At 36.9% G+C, this 22,062-nt stretch overlaps 1 protein-coding gene across 3 annotated transcripts in view; it reads left to right on the top strand.

Annotated features, from left to right (window-relative positions):
* The window catches only part of CUL3 (cullin 3), a 101,297-nt gene that overhangs the window by 39,254 nt on the left and 39,981 nt on the right, over positions 1 to 22,062 (top strand). For all 3 annotated transcript variants that reach the window (XM_011995066.1, XM_011995067.1, XM_011995065.1), the window contains exons 4-6: positions 16,774 to 16,934; positions 17,937 to 18,051; positions 20,008 to 20,236. In XM_011995066.1, the coding sequence (XP_011850456.1) occupies positions 16,774 to 16,934; positions 17,937 to 18,051; positions 20,008 to 20,236 (505 nt within the window). The remainder of the gene's footprint in view (positions 1 to 16,773; positions 16,935 to 17,936; positions 18,052 to 20,007; positions 20,237 to 22,062) is intronic.

Here is a 22,062-nt window from a genome sequence, read left to right on the forward strand (position 1 = left end):
TCCTTTGCAACATTTATCACAGTCATTAACGACCCAACTGCTCAGTGTGTAGTTTGCCCACTAGACTGTATGAGGATGGAAACAATGTTTGTGTCACTATTACCTCTTTAATACCTACCACAGCTCCTTGTACAAACTAGGCACTTACATATGTGTTTAATGAATTGGTGCAGATGTTATATAGTATTTTTTTTTTAAATAAACTACACTTTTTAAAAATGCTTATTAAAAATAGCTATTTAGGCCAGGCACAGTGGCTCACACCTGTAATCCCAGCACCTGGGGAGGCCTAGGTGGGTGGATTACTTGAGGCCAGGAGTTTGAGACCAGCCTGTCCAATGTGGTGAAACCTCGTCTCTACTAAAAACACAAAAAATTTGCCAGGTGTGGTGGTGCATGCCTATGATCCCAGCTACTCGGAGGCTGAGGCAGGAGAATCGCTTGAACTTGGGAGGCAGAGGTTGCAGGAAGCCAAGATCATGCCACTGCACTCCAGCCTAGGTGACAGAGTAAGACTCTGTTGCAAAAAAAAAAAAAAAGGCTGTTTTAGATTCAAAAAGAAACTGTTGATACCTTCATGTTCTACAAGATAAATTTTTAAAATTTTTCATATCCTTCATTTACTTATATTGCCTTTTTATGTGTAGTGTTCTAGGGTTAATTAAAATGTACTTAAAAGTACACTTTTATTTTTTTAATTTTTTTGAGACAGGGTCTTGCTCTGTCGCTCAGGCTGGAGTCCAGTAGCACAATCTCAGCTCACTGCAACCTCCGCCTCCTGGGTTGAAGTGATCCTTCTGCCTCAGCCTTCTGAGTAATTGGGACTACAGGTGCGCACCACCACACCTGGCCAATTTTTGTATTTTTGGTAGAGATGGGGTTTCACCATGTTGGCCAGGCTGGTCTCGAACTCCTGGGCTCAAGTGATCCACCTGCCTTGGCCTCCCAAAGTGTTGGAATTACAGGCGTGAGCCACTGTGCCCAACCAAAAGTACATTTTAAAATTAAGGTAAAATTTAATATACGTTGGAATGAATTAAACTGTACAAAATGATTTTTGACAAACATATGCACCTAACCAATACCTCATTTAAGATAAAATAGGTTTTTAATTTTTCAAAAATCAAAAAAGTTTTCTGTGGACATCTCCACTTTTTTTTTCCTTTTTTTTTTTTTCATAAGACTTTACCCTCAACCTAGACTCTTAGGTCATATTACCAAGTATGCAGGTTTCTTGTGATTACTGGCTCTAACTATTGGGATTTTAGATCTTAGGCCCAGAGCAGAAGGAGAGAAGAAACTTCGTTGTCTGCCCACCCACTACCTACTCAGCTAGCTGACTTTTTTTTTTTTTTTTTTTTTTGAGATGGAGTCTCACTCTGTCACCCAGGCTGCAGTGCAGTGGCATGATGATCTTGGCTCACTGCAAGCTCCGCCTCCCAGGTTCACTCCATTCTCCTGCCTCAGCCTCCCGAGTAGCTGAGACTACAGGCACCCGCCACCACACCTGGCTAATTTTGTATTTTTAGTAGAGATGGGGTTTCACCGTGTTTGCCAGGATGATCTCCATCTCATGACTTCGTGATCCGCCTGCCTCAGCCCTCCAAAGTGCTGGGATTACAGGCGTGAGCCACCGTGCCCGGCCTAGCTGACTTTTACTCTGACAAGGAGGTGTCTATGTCTAAAATGTTATGCATGATACTCTGGGACACACTGCCTCTTGAAAATGTAAATAAAGTCACGGGTTACATGGTGGAGATATGCATTGTTCAAAATTTGCCCCACATAACTTTGTTGTTTGGCAGGTTTGGTGTTGCAAAAAGTCAGGTCTACATGTCTCTTGATGGAACATGTGGCCTCTAGTTTCTGCCACTCCACCCCTTCCTAATGTTTGAGACTTGCATTACCTGTTTGGCTCCTGAGTTGTAATCCCTGCTTTACTTATATTTGTTAATTTGATTCATTCTTTTTTTTTTTTCCTTTTATTTTTGAGACGGAGTCTCGGAGAGCAGTGGCTGGATCTCGGCTCACTGCAAGCTCTGCCTCCCAGATTCATGCCATTCTCCTGCCTCAGCTTCCCAAGTAGCTGGGACTACACGCGCCTGCCACCACGCCCGGCTATATTTTTTTTTTTTTTTTTTTTTGTATTTTTAGTAGAGACGGGGTTTCACCGTGTTAGCCAGGATGGTCTCAATCTCCTGACCTCGTGATCTGCCCGCCTCGGCCTCCCAAAGTGCTGGGATTACAGGCATGAGCCACCGCGCCCGGCCGATTCATTCTTTTATTAAAGAAGTAACTCCGTGTTTAGCTTATAAAATAGTTTGGGACTGGTTAATATGTTTCACTTTCATTTTAGTTATTCAAATGATTAATGATTGGGAAAAGATTTGATGTTACAGAAAGTCTGTTATATACATTATGTTACAGCCTGAATTATTGATACAATCCATAAGTATTTATTAATATTTGGTTCATTTTTCTCTTTCAAGCTATGAAAATGAATATAATATTAAGGAAAATTATAGATAGTATCCCATAGGCTACTCAGGCAATTACAATTAATGTCAAAGGGAACAAAATCATTTTCTATCTTGATCTTCTATTAAGAAGGCTAATAGAAGAATTGCTACACAAAACTTTATGGAGAATTTCAAAGGTATTTTTGTGTTTCTTCTTGAATTTGTCTATATTTCTAATCATTTTGACAAACAGCAAAGGTAGAGTAGTATTGCAAATTATTCTGAATGGCGATTAGAGGGAATAAATTCAAAGGAATGGGGAGAGAGTAACCCAAGAAAGGAGGGTCACTGCTTCTTTGAGCTGTTTGGAAAGTTGTCAAAGATGGGTAAAGAGATGAAGTGGAGTGTAACAATAACTTTATGAAAAGGAGAGAAGCTGAGGAACTCTCTTTTGGTATTCTAGTCTCCTTAGTAAGGTAGAAGATAGGACCATCAGTTTAGGGTGACAGAAGCATATGAGTTGTTGAGCCCTTAAGGAGTGTGGTAGGCTGCCCCCCAGCCCCGCAGTCCCAAAATATGTCCATGACTAATCTTTGAAACCTGGGCATGTTAGCTTTATATGGCAAAAGGAACTTTGCACATGTGATTATGTTATGGATTTTTACATGAGATTATCCCAGGCTGTTCCCCTGGACGTGATGTAATCATACTGGTTCTTACCAGAGAGATGAAAGAGTCAGTCAGGGAAAAAGGGTGATATGATTGTAGAAACAGAGACTGGAGTGATGCACTTTGAAACTGGAGGAGGGGGCACCAGCCAAAGAAGACAGATGACCACTAGAAAAGCAAGGAAATGGATGCTCCCTGAGAGCCTCCAGAAGGAGCCAGCGCTGCCAACATCTTTGCTTTAGCCCACTGAAACTGATTTCAGTTTTCTGAATTCTAGAATATAAGAGAATAGATAAACCACAAATTTGTGGTAATTTTTACAGCAACAATATAAGAAACTAATACAAGGAAAAAAATGGAATGCTTACTGTGCTGTGATCAACTAAGTGTAAATAAATGGATTATCTATAGTTGTGAGGGGCTGATTTAGGTGAGTTGGCACAAATTTTGTATAGTGGAGCCAGTTAGAGTTTGTACTTTTTCCAGGGTACTTCGCAGTCTCAGAGAATAGTGTTCAAAATAAGGAAAACTCACTGATAGAATTTTCCCTCTTGGGTGTTGGGGAGCATTCTAAGATAGCGTTTTTGAAATGGTTGCTGTGGGTCCTTGCTGTTAAAGGAAGGACATGAATCTCATATGGTCCAGGAAATAGAAGTATTACATATTTGGAATCAGTAGACCTGGAGATCTAGTGAGAATGAGAAGCAGGATCTTTCAAGTGTAACAGAGTAGGAGAGGTGGGAAGAAAAAGATGATCTTCAGTGCCAGAGTTATTTGATGTCTTCTAATGATGAGGTTCAAGGTTTGCTTATATCAACGTGTGGCTGAAGGGAATCTTGATAAAATGGAAGATTAAAATTTAGGCATCTGTAAGGAGTGTGTCAGATTGCTCGTTAGTGCAAATGTTGTGGTTACCAAAGGTAATAGGTGGCAAAGAGCAGAGTTGAGATGAATACTGTAAGCTATTTGCTAAAGCTACCACGGAGAATTTGTGTGCCTTTGTGAAGGCCAGAAGATAGGATGAGAACATAGAGATGATGGAGTCTGTGGGTCTGTGTTTTCTCCTTAGATTTTGATGATTTTAGCTCTTTAAAAAGTTTGTTCACAGTATTCTAGGTTGCACATTTAGAGAATTTTGAAAATAACTGTATTCTGGAAAAGCACAGATAGATTAAGAATTTTCCTGGCACCTTCTCTGCTTTCAGAATGATGTACTAGAAGAAAACAGGATACAGTGACTTTTCGGCTACACCTCTTCAACATTTTGTCTGACTTGACTTTGCTTTTGTAAGAAAGGTCTTTTTAAGACAGGCTTTCCCCATTCGTGCTCTAATTTTTATAGCTATGACTGACCGGTGTCCGATATCCTGGCATCTTTTTATAGTTTTGTCAGAAGCCAAGTACTAGGCCTTATGTCTGGGAAACCAGGGCATCATGAAATACTGTGAAGGTTAATAATGTGCCTGATAATAAGAGTTTCTTCCTTCCTTAAATTCCTGCTTCTTTTTTGTTTTATTTAATTTTTCTTGCTATTTAAAAATGTTATTTAATATTTTTCAGCTCCTATCTGAAACAGGTTAATAGAAAAGTAGAACAGTAAACTTTTTTTTTTTTGAGACTGAGTCTTGCTCTGTTGCCCAGGCTGTGCCTTGTGAACTGTTTTTCTGAGTGTATGCAGTGATGATTTTAGCAGTCCATGCCATTAAGTTTAGGAAGGCAAGTATTTGTTGTTTATTACTGCCTAACATGAAGTGTAGACCCTGTGTTAAGTAATAGAGCACATTATTTCTTTTCTTTTTTTTTTTTTTTTTTTTAAATGGAGTCTCCCTCTGTTGCCCAGGGTGGAGTGCAGTGGCGCAATCTTAGCTCACTGCAGCCTCCGCCTCCCTGGTTCAAGCGGTTCTCCTGCCTCAGCCTTCCAAATAGCTGGGATTACAGGCACCCACCACCACATCCAGCTAATTTTTTGTATTTTTAGTAGAGACGGGGTGTCACCATGTTGGCCATACTGGTCTCGAACTCTCGACCTCAGGTGATCCCCTCGCCTCGGCCTTCCAAAGTGCTGGAATTACAGGTGTGAGCCACAGCACCCAGCCCAGAAATACACACATCTTGATAGAGTAAAGGGAATGAACTTTTGTACATAAAGTGGACTCTGACAATGTGCATAGGAAGTTTGGAGTAGTGAGAAAAATGTTTAATGTGAATTAAGAAACTAGTTCCTGCTTTGTAATTAATTTGCTTAAGTTATTTACCCTCTCAAGAGTCTTGTTTCCTTATCTGTAAAATTATTGGACAAGAGCTCTGATTCTTAGCTTTTGGGAGAATGATCATATTTCATGAACTGTCTTCTGGAAGAGGCAGGCATATGTGCATCCACATACCACAGAACACATACTTTGTGCAGTTTCAAGGGGTTTATGGGTGCCTGAAAGCCTGTCTAAGGAATCTGTAAGGATATGTTGATTAGATTATTTTAAATGTTAGAGCCCTTTTAGCTCTAAAGTTTTATACCATCTTAAAACTGAAAGTGAACAGCTAGAGGTGGTGCCTGAGGAATTACAATAATGAAGGAAGAAAACAGGAGATGTGGGTAGATTAAGTTGATCACAGTTTCTTTAGGAACTCTTCGAGTGGGTTAATGTAAGCCTTCCTTGGCTATAGTCTCCCCAGTACTGCTACTCAAAAGAGCAAATAATACTGTCACCTTTGGTGCGTGCCAGGCACTGTTTAAGCAATTTATGTAGATTGATTTATTCAATCCTAAAAATATTATTTTATTATTATTTTTGTTATTTTTAAGCAGTACTTTGGGAGATCAATAAAACAAAAAAAATGTATTGTGTTTCTTTGAAAGTAAATGTTTTTCCGAATACATAACAAATATCATTTATTACATACCTGTATCACTGTGCTACATGTTTTAAAAACTTGACCTTAAAGTTGAATGTTTTCTCCATTTTTGTGAATGAAAAACTGAGGTTAGAAAGATTAAGAACTGAAGTTAGAGAGACTAACCTGTCAAAATCATACATTTGCTAAATAACTGGAGTAGAACATTGGGTTTAAGCCTTTGAATTTGCAGTGTTTGATTGTGATTGAAATTTGAATTTAAAATTTGATTCTAAAGCTCATCGTCTTCACTGCTGTGCTGTTTCAATTGCCTCAGTGCAAAAGAATTACATTAATTGACTCTGTTTAATAGAGTTTATGATAAACCCAGAGTTTTAACATATATCACTTGTTCCATATATTGAAGCATTTAGTTTGTTTACATTTAAAATAATTATTGATACATTTGGGTTTAAATTTACTGTCCTATTTTTTTCTCTCATCTGTTCTTCCTTTTCTCAGCGTTTTTTTTTTTTTTGCTTTCTTTAGATTAATAAGTGTATTTTATTATCCCCACCCCCCATTAGCTTATTATTTACATGTTGTTGTTATTTTAGTAGTTACCGTAGAGATTATATGCATTATATTAGTTCTTTGTTTTGTTTCTTACCACTTTCTGGGTAGGGTAAAGGTCTTAGAACATTTTGACTTCTTGGGGTTTTTTCTTTGGTTTTTATACTTTTGATCCTGGGTTGTTTTTGTTTTGTTTTGTAGGGGAAAGGGGCAAGCATGGTATTTTAAAATTTGAATTCCAGTATTGTATATAAAAAATTGTGGAGGCCCTGGATGATATCTTCCTCCAAAGTAAATTTAATTTTGTTCTGGCAGGCAGGTAAAGTAGAGTCAGATCACCATGATCTAGTTGAGGCTAGCTTTTAGGCTTTGTTAGTGTTGGTCTGTTAACAGTTTGCCTTTATTTCCAGGACATACCTATTCACAGAGCATAGTTCCTCTGGGGTCTGAACTGAAAGAAAGCCTGAAGTGTTTGCCAGGTTGCCTTCTGAATTAATGTTCCTAGAATTCTAACAGTTGTCTCTTCAGCACAGATCTTCAGCCTCCCTTTGATACTTTCTGTTTGGATTCTTGGTGTCATCACCCTCGCTTGGGGTGCTGTATTAGTAAACATCTCAGTGAAAAATTTCTTGCAGAAATGGTGGCTCTTTGTATTTCTCTCCTCTTCAGAACCTTGACCCTCTTAAGTCCTAGCTGCTTGGTAACCAGCCCCACTTTTGTCTTTCTGGTTGGTCTCTTATTTCCAGTCCTCCAAATACAGCAGATGACGGAAGGGAACCAGTGAAGGCTGGTATGGGGCTCCTCTCAGTATGTTTGCCTTTTCTCTGGAATCTTGGCCCCATAAGTCTGGGTTGCCTTTGTTACTCTTGATGCTTTTAAACACGGCGGATTTTTGGTTTGTTTTTTTAATTGTGATCAAATACATATAAAATTTACCATCTTATCCTTAAGTGTGCAGTTCAGAGCTATTAAGTGTATGTTCACATTGTTGTACAGCTGTCACCACCATCCCCTCCAGAATTCTTTTCATCTTGCAAAAACTGAAATTCTGTACCCACGAAACAGTAACTTTACATTTCCCTCCCCCGCCCAAGCCTCTGCCAGCTACCATTCTACCTTCTCTGTTTATGATTTGATCACTCATTACCTCATGTACGTGGAATCATAAGATGTTTGTCCCTTTGTGACTGGCATGTTTCACTTAGCATGTCCTTAAGGTTCATCTGCATTACGGCTTATGTGAGAGTTTACTTTCTTTCTAAGGCTACATAATACTGCATTGTATGTGTAGACCACATTTTGTTTATCTGTTCATCTGTTGATGGACACTTGAGTTGTTTTCACCTTTTGGCTACTGTGAATAATAATGCTGATATTATTGTACACGGATATACAATTGTACACAGATATATATTGTACACGGATATCTGTGTACACGTGATATTGTACACGGATGTACAAATACCTCTTCAAGACTGTGCTTTCATTTCTTTTGGGTGTATACCCAGAAGTGGAATTAGTGAGTCCTATGTTAATTGTTTTTTTAATTTTTGAGGAACTGATATGTTGCTTTCCACAGCAGTTATACCATCTTAGGTTCCCACCAACAGTGCACGAGAGCTCTAATTTCTCCACATCCTTGTCAAAACTTGTTATTTTGTTATTTTGTGTTTTGTGTGTGTGTGTTTTGATAGTAACTCTTCTAATGGGTATGAGGTAGTAGCTTTTTATTTTCATCCAGCTTTTGTAGTTGTTCTTCCTTCCAGGGGAGTTGGTCTTACAAAAGCTTTTCTTTCAGTGCTAAAGGTGGAATAACATTTTGAGGTAGATGTTATTTTACAGATGAGGCAACTGAGACAGATGCTAAGGTCACATCTAGTAAATGGCAGAGACAAGACTGAAACAGAGGCTGTCTGGTTCTTGAATCAGTGCACTGAACCACTGAATTGTACTGCTTCTCTAATACAGGTCTTCTTTCCTAAAAGATAGTCTTATAAATTCATTGCTGTAAGACCTCAAAGTGTGATTAACTTTTTTTTTCCTCTGACCTCTAGATTATTAAATTTGAAGTAGAAGTAGAGAACAGTGTTTTTATTTTATGATTTATTGCAGTTTACACAACTTTAGAGAAACATGGGTTTGATTTGTCTAATACCTTGGTAGGCAATTCTTAAATGGAAAGTATTTTTAAATAGAATTTTTTTACAACTATGTTTTTCTTGTTAAAAATTTTCAGACCCCTGAGAAGGATTTTTTTTTTCTTCTTTTTCTTTTTTCTTTTTGAGACGGAATCTTGCCCTGTCACCCACGCTGAAGTGCAGTGGCATGATCTTTACTCACTGCAAGCTCCGCCTCCCGGGTTCACACCATTCTCCTGCCTCAGCCTCCCAAGTAGCTGGGGACTACAGGCTCCCACCACCACGCCCAGCTAATTTTTTTGTGTTTTTTAGTAGAGACAGCGTTTCACTGTGCTAGCCAGGATGGTCTCTATCCTGACCTCATGATCCACCCACCTCAGCCTCCCAAGAAAGATTTTAAGAAAATTTTACTGTGATGGAAACTCTGAGCTTTTCAGTAGTGGCTAAGTCTACACCAGGTTTTTTTACACCATATCATATGCTTCTCTACCAAATTTATCAGTAATATTTTTATACCTAGAAATGTTAATCTGTCTGTTCAATTTACTAATTCATAAGTTACTGGTGCTGTTTTAGAAATGTAGTCAGTTACTGGCATCGCGGAAAGTATTGACACAGTTCTTTAAACTTGGATCTAATTATAATTAGACTTTTTCCCCCCTACTATGATTCTGCAGTAGAAACTTTTTGCTACTTTTCTGCTCATTTAAAATTTTTCTATTTCTGTCTTCATTGTGTTAAACCTTTTTAAATCTGTGTTTATTTCATTATTTGAAAGTGAACTCTATTTGAAAATGTTTTATTACTTGTTAATAAAGGATTACCCTAGCGATTGCATTTGGTAAGGCAGGTTCTAACATGTTCTGATAGACTTGCTATAGTTATTTGCCCCTTTTTTTTTTTTTTAATTTTAAATACGAGTTTAACTTTTCAGGGTTTATCTCTAGCTTACTAGCAGAATAAGTATTTAATATTTATAAAGATTTTTTTAACCCTGTTTACATTTGTCTTTTCCTGTCCTCTTTTACAGTAGTAGACAAAAACAGTTATAGATGTTCTTAGTATGAGAATAAGAAACTGAAAGAAGAACTGTTTAAAAACGAGTTTGATTAAGCAGCTTGACAGTTAACTTAAAAAACCAACTTTCACAGCAGTTCACACGTTTAACTCTTTTTTTCCCCCCCTAAATAAATAGCTGCTACTGGCCATATGTGGGACCAGGCAGAGTATAGGTGAATGAGTACTAACAAATAACCATCCTTGGTCTATTAGTAGTAGTATTAAAAGTACTGAACTACTTTGAGAGGCCGAGGCGGGTGGATCACATGAGGTCAGGAGTTCGAGACCAGCCTGGCCAACATGGTGAAACCCCGTCTCTACTGAAAATACAAAAATTAGCCGGGCATGGTGGCACATGCCTGTAATCCCAGCTACTAGCGGGGCTGAGGCAGGAGGATCACTTGAACCCAGGAGGCGGAGTTGCAGTGAGCCAAGATCGTGCTACTGCACTCCAGCCTGGGCAACAGAGCGAGACTCCGTCTCAAAAAAAAAAAAAAAAAGTACTAAACTACTGGACTTTAAGCAAACATGTTATTAAAAGCTCCCTTAAACTTTGTAATAGAACCAGAGGACTCTTGTATTTATACTAAACTTTCAGAGTTGAATGTGACCTAAAGGTTAGTTTTAGAATTTGCTTCTCAAACACCTGTTTACTCATAGTTACAAATGAAACATTACGATAGGAATGATAAAATAACAATTTTTAAGTTGTTTCTTTCCTTGGGTGTACCATTAATTTTGCCCAGAACCCATTTATCCTAGCTTGCTTTTCTATAACATAATGACTTTGAAAAATATTTACTAAACTTTTTTTGCGGGTAAATTAAGAGTAATAAGAGTTAAGTTGTTTTTTGGACTTCATTTTCAACTTTGTTTTTATTTTAACTTTTATTTTGATTTGTTGGTAATGCCATTCCCTGTGTAATGAAGCTATTTAGCGCACTTGAAGAGACACCCATTGACTTTGTGTAGGTTTAGCTTCAAAAGGAACTGTATTTTTGCATCTTGTGTCTTGACACCTTTGAGCATACTTTTATGTGTTGAATTTGATTTCTTATACATCATTTAACTATTTAGGTATGTTGGTAAGGTGAAGAGGAAAAGGCACATCTTTGCCAAGATGGTGGAAGTAGTAATATCTGTGGTCTTGTAGGGCCAAGCATTTTGTTTGTTGGTGTCCTCGTGTCTTCTGGGCACGCAAAGAGTCCTAGGTCTTGAGTAAGCATTTGCAGGAGTTTTCCATGGAGGTCACCTGGTTGAGCTTTCCTTTTCTTATGGCTTAGAAAGACTCCATTTCTCTCCACTCCAGCTCCTGGAGACCTGCCTGTCCTAGTTGATGTTTTAAAACAGGTGGTGCTTTTGTATTTTTTATCCAGCCTTTATAGTTCTTGGCAGGGAAGTTGGTCTTAAAAGCTATTTATTTTCAGAACTAGAAGTGGAAATGAGTGGAATAGCATTGTGAGATAGATGTTACAAATGAAGTGCTTATGTTACAAATGAAGTTGGTTAATCAAGCTTACTGTATGGATGAAGTCCGATGCAGAACCAGCTGTGGAAAAGGGGTCATGAGATGTGTCCCCACCATTGGCTCCTGTCTAGCTTGTTAAAGTTTTTGCTCATTGTAGGCCTGCTTGGGCAAGGAATAGCAACCCTTGAGAGAGAACTGTAAATAGAGATTTAAAATGTGATTTATCTCTGTGGTGATGAAACTCACATCTCTTTATATAAATATAATGCTTGACTCACATTAGGCTTTCAGACATGTTTTTCAGAACATTTTATATTTAAAATGCCTGTTTTGGCTTTAAAAAGGCAGATAGAAGCAGCCACCAACTTTCTATCTCTGCTAAGTTCTCTTTAGTAGATAAGGACTAATGTCAAACTCATACTACATTTTGGTCAGAGCGTGGGGTTAAGACACTTTAAAGTCAGTCTTTGATTTTTTTTTTCTCTTTTGGAATGATTTTAAAAATCTTTTTCATACTTTGAGATTGCTAGTTAGAGGTTAACCGGAGCTGGGGCTTTTAAAAAATCTTTAAAAATAGACACATAAAAATTAAAACCTCACAAGAATTTAAATGATACTAGAATCATATCATGTGCGTATCACAAGTTTACTGTGAATATATGTCTACATTTCTGTTTAACATATGCACACATAAATACTCAAGGGTTACGCATCTGTACCCTTAATTGTACTTGATGATAATCATATGTGTCAGACATTTAATATAAATGGTTATTTAGTATTACTATTAATAGTTTTATAGAGCCACACTTAAGTTTCTGTGTTTCTTCTCCATTTATTAGCTCTTTGTTATCTATAATGAAATTTTAGAGTTATCAAGTTTTTCTTAATATTATGTGGCATTTAATTATAATCACACACATCTTGACTGTCTCAAGTTGAACGACAAAGGCTTAGCTCTTATACCACGGTATCGTATGGCTTTAAACATTGTATGTTCTGCCTGCACCTTCCAGCTTCAGGTTGATTTTATCTCATATCCAAAATGCTTGTGACCATAAGTGTTTTCAGATTTCTCATTTTTGGGGGATTTTGGAATATTTGCATATACATGAGAGATTGTAGGGATGGAACCCATGTGCTAAACATAAAAATCATTTCTGTTTTATATACACCTTATATACATAGCCCAAACGTAATTTTATACAATATTTTAAGTAATTTGTACATGAAATAAAGTTTTGGCCGCAACCTGATGCATGAGGTCAGTTGTGGAATTTACTTGTGGCATCATGTTGATGCTCAGAGTTTCAGAGTTTGGAGAATTTTAGATTTCAGATTTTTGGATTGGAGTGCACAAAACTGTATGTGTTCTCATCTCATGCCTTGGCTTCCTTTACTGAAGCATCATTTTCCTCTATACACAGCATACCTGAAGAATTCATCAGTTGTGACTGGTGTCTTTCTGCCTTTTTGCCAGAGGGCTTAAGATAGCAGACATAATAGGCCATAAGGTAATAGATTTACCTCCTTTAGTAGTGATACCATCACTGCGCTTAAAGTTGGGACGGGGGAAATCCAAGCCATGGGAGACCGATAACAAATAGAAAGGGAAGAAGTAGTGAAGTGTATTTGTATTTGATCCTGCATGTATGTTATTTTTTGGTGAGAGGATTAAGATTCATAGGAAATATATTAATGTTTTAGAGAGTATCTTTATCAGCACTTTGTTTTACTGAGGGCCACAATGAATAAGTGACTTACTTAAGGTCACATAGCCAGTTAACAATAGAGCCAGGATCATATAAAGAATTCCTAACTTCACATCAAATATTATTATTATTAGAGGTTTTGTATTAAAAAATTTACCATAACTGTTAGATCACCTTTAGAAAAGTTTGATAATTTCCATACAGTCCAGTAATTCCTCTCTTAGAATCCACCCGAGAAAAATGAAAGCATATGTCCACAAAAATATTGTACCCAAATATTTATAGCCACATTAATCATAATAGACAAAAAATGGAAATAACCCAAAATATCCGTCAGCTGATAGATAAGCAAAATGTGGTGTGTCCATGCAGTGGAGTGCTGTTTAGCCCTAAAAAGAAGGAAATACTGTTATATGTTACAACATTAATAAGCCTTATAAACTTTATGCTTAGTGAAGGAAATCAGACACGAAAGATTACGTATTACAGGATAATTCTATGAAATGACCAGAAAAGGAAATTTATAGAGACTGAAAGCAGGAGTGAACAAAGGAATTGTCAGAATTGCAGTACTTTCTATTCTAGCTGCAAATCCTGATGAAGGGTTCTCTTACTACTGTTAGGCTACTTTTCCAGTATAATCTTCCATATTCTTCACTTACCAGTTTAACTTTGTGCTTATTGAAGTTGTGTGATATTTTCCAAACCTGTGTATTTGAATTGTACTTCTTACTATTAATATATAATTTAATATTGTGTAAATTGATAAAATCTTGTGAAAAAATAAAACTTTGGCAAGCTAGATTGAATGCTTTGTAAAGACTTCATAAAAGCAAATGGCTACATACTGGTTTGAATTAAGTGTAGGTAATTTAAGACATTGGAGTGAAAGCAGTAAAAACTCTAGAAGGATTTTACATTGAGATTACTTCATAAATGCCTCTAGTTCATGCTTCACCTTAATGAAACTGAACTAGGAATGCTATACAATTTATTATGTGTGAGTGTTTATAAGCACACTATTTATTTATTTATTTATTTATTTTATTTTATTTTCAAAATGGGGTCTTGCTCTGTCACCCAGGCTGGAGTACAGTGGCACAGTCTCGGCTTACTGCAGCCTCCTCCTGCTGTGTTGAACTGATTCTCCTGCCTCAGCCTCCCGAGTAGCTGGGACTACAGGCGCGCACCACCACGTCCAGCTTTTGGTATTTTTAGTAGAGACATAGTTTTACCATATTGGACAGGCTAGTCTCAAACTCCTGACTTCAAGTAATCCAAGTGCTTCAGCTTCCCAGAGTGCTGGGATTACAAGCGTTAGCCACCCCACCTGGCCTGTACGTATACAATCTTGAACTTCAGTCACAGGACTTATTTTCAGAGAAAGTCCTGATGTCTGAATGAACGTTTATATTTTTAAATTAAAATGTTTAAGATGCAAGTGTTTGTATATGTTATAATAGTTTTACTGTTTTTACTAGCTGTCTTTAACCATTCAGATAGTGGTTTTGATCACATTGGTTAAAAGGTATTCTCCTGTCTCTGGTGCTTTTCTGTACAATATATACTTATATGTAGAACTTAGAAAAATCAAATTTGTAAAATAATTTAAGCAGTAATAGTGATTATTTTTTAATAAAAGGGATTCTTGTTGCTTTTTGAATTATTTATGCTAGTTTTTATTATGTACATATTCTGTGCTGAGAAGTAAAACACAATTACCATGACATTAGGGAAAGGTTGGGCCTGGAGGTCTTATGAGATGAAAGAGGAGGTTTACAGGTGATGGATCACGAGGTCAGGAGATCGAGACCATCCTGGCCAACATGGTGAAACCTTGTCTCTACTAAAAATACAAAAATTAGCAGGGCATGGTGGTGGGTGCCTGTAATGTCAGCTACTTGGGAGACTGAGGCAGGAGAATCGCTTGAACCTGGGAGGCAGAGATTGCAGTGAGCTGAGAACACACCACTGCACTCCAGGCTGGCAACAGAGTGAGACTCTGTCTCATAAAAAAAAAAAAAAAAGAATAGTAGCCATCAAAAGAAAGGAAGGAGGCTGGGCTCGCTGGCTTATGCCGGTAATCCCAGCAGTTTGGGAGGCCAAGGTGGGCGGATTACAAGGTCAAGAGATCAAAACCATCCTGGCCAACCTGGTGAAACCCTGTGTCTACTAAACATAAAAAAAATTAGCTGGGCGTGGTGGCAGGCACCTGTAGTCCTACGTACTCAGGAGGCTCCGGCAGGAGGATTGCTTAAAACAGGAGGTGGAGGTCGCAGTGAGCCAAGGTCGCACCACTGCACTCCAGCCTGGTGGCAGAGCGAGACCCCGTATCCGGAAAAAAAAAAAAAAAAAGAGGGATATGGTCAGAGGGAAACTTTGAATTTAAGATCTTGAGGATGGAAGTGTGAAGTCCAAAAACTTCGAAGTCATCAATGAAAATTTTGAACTCATGAAAATTGATGTTAAGATTTGAAAACTGTGAGCTCGTGCTGAGATTATATAGAATGTAGAAATGTGAGCACTAAAGAAGATAATATAAAAAATAGTTTTCCTTGTTATTAGGTGTATACCATCATACAAGATGAATGAAAGGAGAAAGTTGGAGGAATGATGTCATAGGAAGCAAGGACTGCATGTAGAGAATTTAATTAAAATTGTTTGGGGCCGGGCATGGTGGCTTACGCCTATAATCCCAGCACTTTGGGAGGCCAAGGTGGGCAGATCGCTTGAAGTCAGGACTTTCAAGACCTGCCTGGCCAACTGGTGAAACCCCGTCTCCACAAAAAAATAAAGTAGCCAGGCATGGTGGTATATGTCTGTAATGTCAACTACTCAGAAGGCTGAGGCAGGAGAATTGCTTGAACCCGGGAGGAAGAGGTTGCAGTGAGCCAAGATGGCACCATTGCACTCCAGCCCAGACAGCAGAGTGAATGAGACTCCATCTCAAAAAAAAAAAAGTTTGGAAAGCTGATTAATAATATTCTGGTTACATTGTTAATATGGTAGAGCTCTCTTCATGTTCACCTTATCGTTAGCTATAACCTATAGATGCATGTTCAAGAATCTGGTGAAAGTTATGGGCTTTCTTTCCAAAGTACTTAAGCGTGAACAAACATATAATAACTTAATAATTTTAGAAGACTTACAGACCCATGAAAGCCCAGAGAGATCCTTGTTGAGATGAGAAGGGAATTAAACAGTAGTTTTATTTCAGTGTGTTTTGCTATCAATATGGATTTTCAGGGAATGCACAAGACCGAACTTTTATAACCAACACTTCTGGGTTATCTGTGCTCTATTAACTGAGATATCTATAATCATGTTGGTAAGAACTTGAAAGTATAATCTGTTTGAAGTGCCAGTAAGTAGAGGTGTTTTAATTATGTAATACTTAATGCTGCTCTATTATATGCATTAGAGCCTTTTAATACTTATCAGTAACAGTCTAAGTTGTATAAATCCTTACTTTATTCAGCTCTCAATTTTACTTCCAAGAGTATATTCTTCAAGTACAGTATTTAAGAATGAACCTTGTTTGAATATGCTGTGGCTTTGGGGAGAAAGTGTGCTACCTGTTTACCTTTTTTACTTGCTTTTTTGTTCCTGACTGTAATGCTTGCTTTTTCCCCTTTTTCTTAAGGTAAATGGGCCACCATTTATACATTGTCAGTTGTAAAAACTTAACTTTATATAACTTGAGAGGTGCTAGAAAGTTCCACATTACTTAAGATCGTTTGAAATGTTTCTCACCTGAAAAATGATTGCTTTTGGAGTTTTATTTCCTTTATTTGTTATTGTAGCACACAATAATTATTATGTTCACAAGAATTGTACTCATATTTATATGACTTTAACTGTAGGACCGTGTATATGTACAACAAAATAATGTGGAGAATGTCTACAATTTGGGATTAATTATTTTTCGAGATCAAGTTGTACGTTATGGGTGTATTAGGGATCATCTACGGCAAACTCTGTTGGATATGATTGCAAGAGAGCGGAAAGGAGAAGTTGTAGACAGGTAAAATTTCTCTTTACTCTGGTGGTTTTGGTTTTAGTGATTATATTTTGAGAACAATTCTCTGTCTTAGTTTTATTAAAATAAATAAAAGTTTGAATGTTCAGCACATTGGGAAAATCTTCAGAAACTTTGTATCAGAGTTAATAGTTACCTAGAATTTAATTTGAAAGCACACATCTTTTATATTTTTAGAAGAGACTATCCTAAACTTTTATTTAATATGCTTTTCAGCTAGTCATCACTTTTGGCTTTTCATTTATTTTTCATGCCAGCATTTTGTTTCTTTTTTTCTGTATAATAACTTTTATTTTTTTTAATTGATCTTTTTCTTTAAGGGCTTTTGTCTGTCCATCATTCCTAACATTTTTGAAGAAAACTGTCGAACATAGCCTAAAATGACTAAGAACTGCTGTGCCCCTTTTAAATCAGAGTTCCTCCCCCTTCATAACAATGATGGCAGTGTCATTTTGGTGATGCTGCAGCTAGAATGGCTTGAAATACAAGATTTTTTTTCTCTCTTTATCTATTTTCAGAAGAGCTGTTAGATGAAAACGTGTAAAGTTCTTTTTATTTCAGCTTTGGTGCTTGATCAGGATTGTCCAAAATCCATTTAGTGCAAAAAGTTATATTGCCCAGGAGTAGCTATATATTGGACCCATGTCTGGCAGTACAGCTTAATATGCCTGTCTCCCTCCTTCCTTCCTGATGAACAACCTCTCTATGTTTTCAAATACATAGAAATATTTAGACATTTTAATTTTCTTTAAAAATTTTGTTGTAACAGAGTAAGAACACCTTGAGATAAATAGCCGTGCAGTCAAGATATGCTTTCCAACTTAAAATTAGGCTAAATCCTTCTGTTTTACATGAGTGACCTGTGGGAGATTGGTCACTTCAATAGAAGTTAAATGTCCTGAAGATACTTTTACCTACTGCTTTTGTAATTTTTATGTGAATTTTTAATGTAATTTAATTATCAAGTGATACAACTTTTTTCAACAGAGGCGCAATAAGAAATGCTTGCCAGATGTTAATGATTTTAGGTCTCGAAGGAAGATCAGTCTATGAAGAAGATTTTGAGGCTCCTTTTTTGGAAATGTCTGCAGAATTTTTTCAGGTAATCTGTGAAAATGTTAATAATCTTTTAAGATGTTCTTAATGTTATTTAGTTACTAATTTAACTATTTTGACCTGTTTTGACTGAGGCCCATTGAGGGAGGGGCGTATGCAAAAAATGCCCATCAGCACACCTACCTCACATTCTGACCATTCCACTTAAGCAACTCATCGATAACAAATTGGAGAGCTTGAACTTACACACATGGTTTTTAAAATTACAGAGATAATCCTTGAACAGTGTGGGGCATAAGGACGCTGACCCTGCTGTGTGGTCGAAAGTCCACATAACACTTTTGACTCCCCAAAAACTTAACTAATAGTGTGCTGTTGAATGAAAACCTTACACATAACATAAACAGTTGATTAGCATATATTTTATATATGTATTGCATATTGGATTCTTACAAAAAAGTAAGCTAGAGAAAAGGAAGTGTTATTAAGACCATTATACAGAAGATAAACTATAATATACTGTTCACTAAGTGGAAGTGGATCATCAAGGTCTTCATCCTCGTCTTCACATTGAGTAGGCTGAGGAATAGTAAGACGGAAGGCTTGGTCTTGCTGTCTCAGAGGTGGCAGGGGAGGAAGAAAATCCACTTCATGGACCTGTGCAGTTCAAACTTGTGTTGTTCAGGGGTCAACTGTATGTTATAAAACTGTGAACTTAGAAATATCCTTAACATTTTACTCTATCTAATATTATGAATTATTTAAGTACCATAAATTCACAGCAGTACATCACCAACAAAGTCTCATCTGCAGGCTTTTAGTCACTTAAATTACTAGTAAAACACACATAAGGATATGAATGATTCTGTAGTGCATATTTGCCTTAAAGGTTGTTGATTAAAAGGTTACAGGCCAGTGAGTACTATTGATAGAAATTTCCAACAGTGGTCCAAACCAACTAAATTGCTAAAAGTAAAGCTAAACTGGTACTAATTTGTAATAAAATGATGATAACAATAATAACTGAGTACCAGTAAGCATAAGATAGTATTTATAAGGTAACTGTAACCAGGCATTTTTCCTGAAAACCATAACTATCTGAGCATAACATAACGTAGCATAACATAACATTCCATAACAGTAGGAATTTTGTAGTGTTGCCAAAACAGATGTATTAGTAAGAAGCTAAAGTGTTGGCCGGGCGCAGTGGCTCACACCTGTAATCCCAGCACTTTGGGAGGCCGAGGCGGGCAGATCACAATGTCAGGAGATCAAGACCATCCTGGCTAACACGGTGAAACCCCATCTCTACTAAAAATACAAAAAATTAGCGGGGCGTGGTGGCAGGCACCTGTAGTCCCAGCTACTCGGGAGGCTAAGGCCGAAGAATGGCGAGGCGGAGCTTGCAGTGAGCTGAGATCGCGCCACTGCACTCAAGCCTGGGTGGCAGAACAAGACTCCTCCACCTCAAAATAAATAAATAAATAAATAAAAAGATTATTAGTTATTTAAAAACTCTTTTTCTCAAACGTTAGTGTATATGTTTACTCCGTTGAGACTGGGAGTGGGATGGCAGGAAGACTTTAGTAACCAGCAGTATGCCAGCAAAGCGTATGATAAACATGATGAATCTTTCTGGTTATAATTTTGCATTCAGACAAATCAAAAAAGAACATCCCACTCTATCTTGGAGTCAGATGCTTCTATATTTTTGACCCTCACTGGCATATATATTTACTTTTTTGGCTATTTTTTGGAGTGCATTGGCACAGTTTGAAAAACATTGTTTACAGGTAATGTTTTAATTTAGTATTATGTAAATACCAAAGGCTTTAAAGGATATAATTCAGACTATATCAGTCTTTGTAATGAGAGGTTACACAAAATCCTATTAGTACTTATTTTACTTAGGCTGATTTATTATAAACACTATAGAAACCCCAGCTAAGAGCAAAAACACCTTTTTCTTCTATATTAAAAAAATTACATTTTTAAATTGCAGATGGAAAGCCAGAAATTTTTAGCAGAAAATAGTGCTTCAGTATATATAAAGAAAGTAGAAGCTAGAATTAATGAAGAGATAGAACGAGTGATGCACTGCCTTGACAAATCAACGGAAGAACCAATTGTGAAGGTAGTTGAGAGGGAACTCATTTCCAAGCACATGAAGACTATAGTAGAAATGGAGAATTCTGGGCTAGTACATATGTTGAAAAATGGAAAGACAGAAGGTAAGTGTTACCAATTGAAAAATAATTAAATCCTTATTCTGCCTTATCGATATTTTTAAAACTTTCCTACATTTAAAGCAGGTATCAGTTTTCAAGAAGTTGTGTATATTGTTAATTTGTCTCCGCTGTTAAACTGGGTGGGATTTCCAAGCTTGATACTGTCTTACCAATGAAGATTTTAGATATTTCTAATGAATTGAGCATTTCCTGTCTTTAAGTCTCATTTTATGTTTTTCTTAATCCAGAAGATAAAAAGTGTAACAGTATTGGTGAGCCCAATGAGCTCCTCATTCATTCCTGTACTTGTCGTATACCAAAGGGTGTGGGCTGTCTTTATTCCTACATACTCTTGGGGTTTTGTGATTCTCTTAAAATCTTAAATTTCCACCTTAGATTTTTGTAGACTTTCCTTTGGGATTTAGTTATGATAGGGTGCCAAAAATGCAAAAATATTTATGTCTTCCATATTGATACACTTAGATAAATTAGATTGGTTTGGGGAACACTGAAGTTACAGAATGGAAAAGGAGGAAGGAGGAGTGCATAAAAGTAAAAAACATTATTGAGATAACTAACATTTATTTTTTGTAGCTATTTATCTTTATTTCCCTGGGGTAAAAAAAAAAATTGTGACAAGTATCCTAGAAGAAATTACAAGTTAAAAGAACAATAACCATATCTTCTATTCTTAGTTTCTGATGCTTTGATTTAAAACTTTGCCTTTATCAGTGATATGGTATTAGAAAATAAAAAAACATGGTCCCTTGTTCTCCTGCTTCGTAGATGAAATCTGAGCGATATTTTATCCACTTCTTTTTAGTAAAAGAAATACGTATTGCCTCTTGGGGTCATGAGCTATGTAGGGAATGAAAAAAAGTTTTTTAACAGAGAATTATGAAGAGGAGGAGGATACAAGAGAAGGGAAAAAGAAAGCTGGTGGGAAGTTGAGCCACGTTTCTCTCTAGTGGAATCCTTACCTTGTGTTTTAAAATTGTTAAATTTTTGTATATATGATAAATCCCTGAAAAGTGATATACAATTAAAAAAAAAAAAAAAACTAGAGAGACTTCCTTTTTAAAAGACTATTCTGTTAAACCTTTTTTTGTAAAAGCAAAAAAAAAAAAAAAGTCATCTAGTATGTTTGCCGTGTTTGCTAAAATTAAGGTCTAAGTCAGGGGTTGGCAAGCCTTTTTTGTTCTTGTTGAATAAAATGGCTTGTGAGCCATGCAGTCATAGTGAGAAAACAGTCATAGACAATAACAAATGAATAAGCCTGTGTTTCTATAAGACTTTATTTATGGGCCCTGAAACTTAAATTTTATATAATTTTTATGTGTCACTAAACAGTATCCTTTACAGTTTTTCCTCAGCGATTAAAAATGTGAAAACCATCCTTAGTTCATGAGCTGTATGTACATAAATAGGTGGCAGGCTTATTTGCCCCACGGGTTCTAATTTGATGACCCTTCTCTAAATGGTCTCTGGTAGACTAGGACTTCATGCAAAGCATTTGCCCTGCTTAAACAAAATGAGTATTGATAAATTATGTAATGTACTGTTTAGGTATTGAGTGAATGCTTTCTTACCTACCTTAGGGGCATGTAGGGAGGGATGATTAAATGGGCTGGAGATGAGGGGCTAGGAAATGTTTGATGGAGAGGTTGTTGGGCATACCTGAATTACAGCATCTCTGTAACTTGTGTGGAGATATATGTAAAAGGTGTCAGGTGTGCCTATCATGGCAGGCAGTTAACGTGAATGAAGGAATATCATAATAGTACTCACCAGAGTTCTCCTTTATTTAGTACCATAGGTGTCCAACAACA

The sequence above is a fragment of the Mandrillus leucophaeus genome, unplaced genomic scaffold (assembly GCF_000951045.1).
Source record: "Mandrillus leucophaeus isolate KB7577 unplaced genomic scaffold, Mleu.le_1.0 Scaffold469, whole genome shotgun sequence".
Taxonomy (NCBI): Eukaryota; Metazoa; Chordata; class Mammalia; order Primates; family Cercopithecidae; genus Mandrillus; species Mandrillus leucophaeus.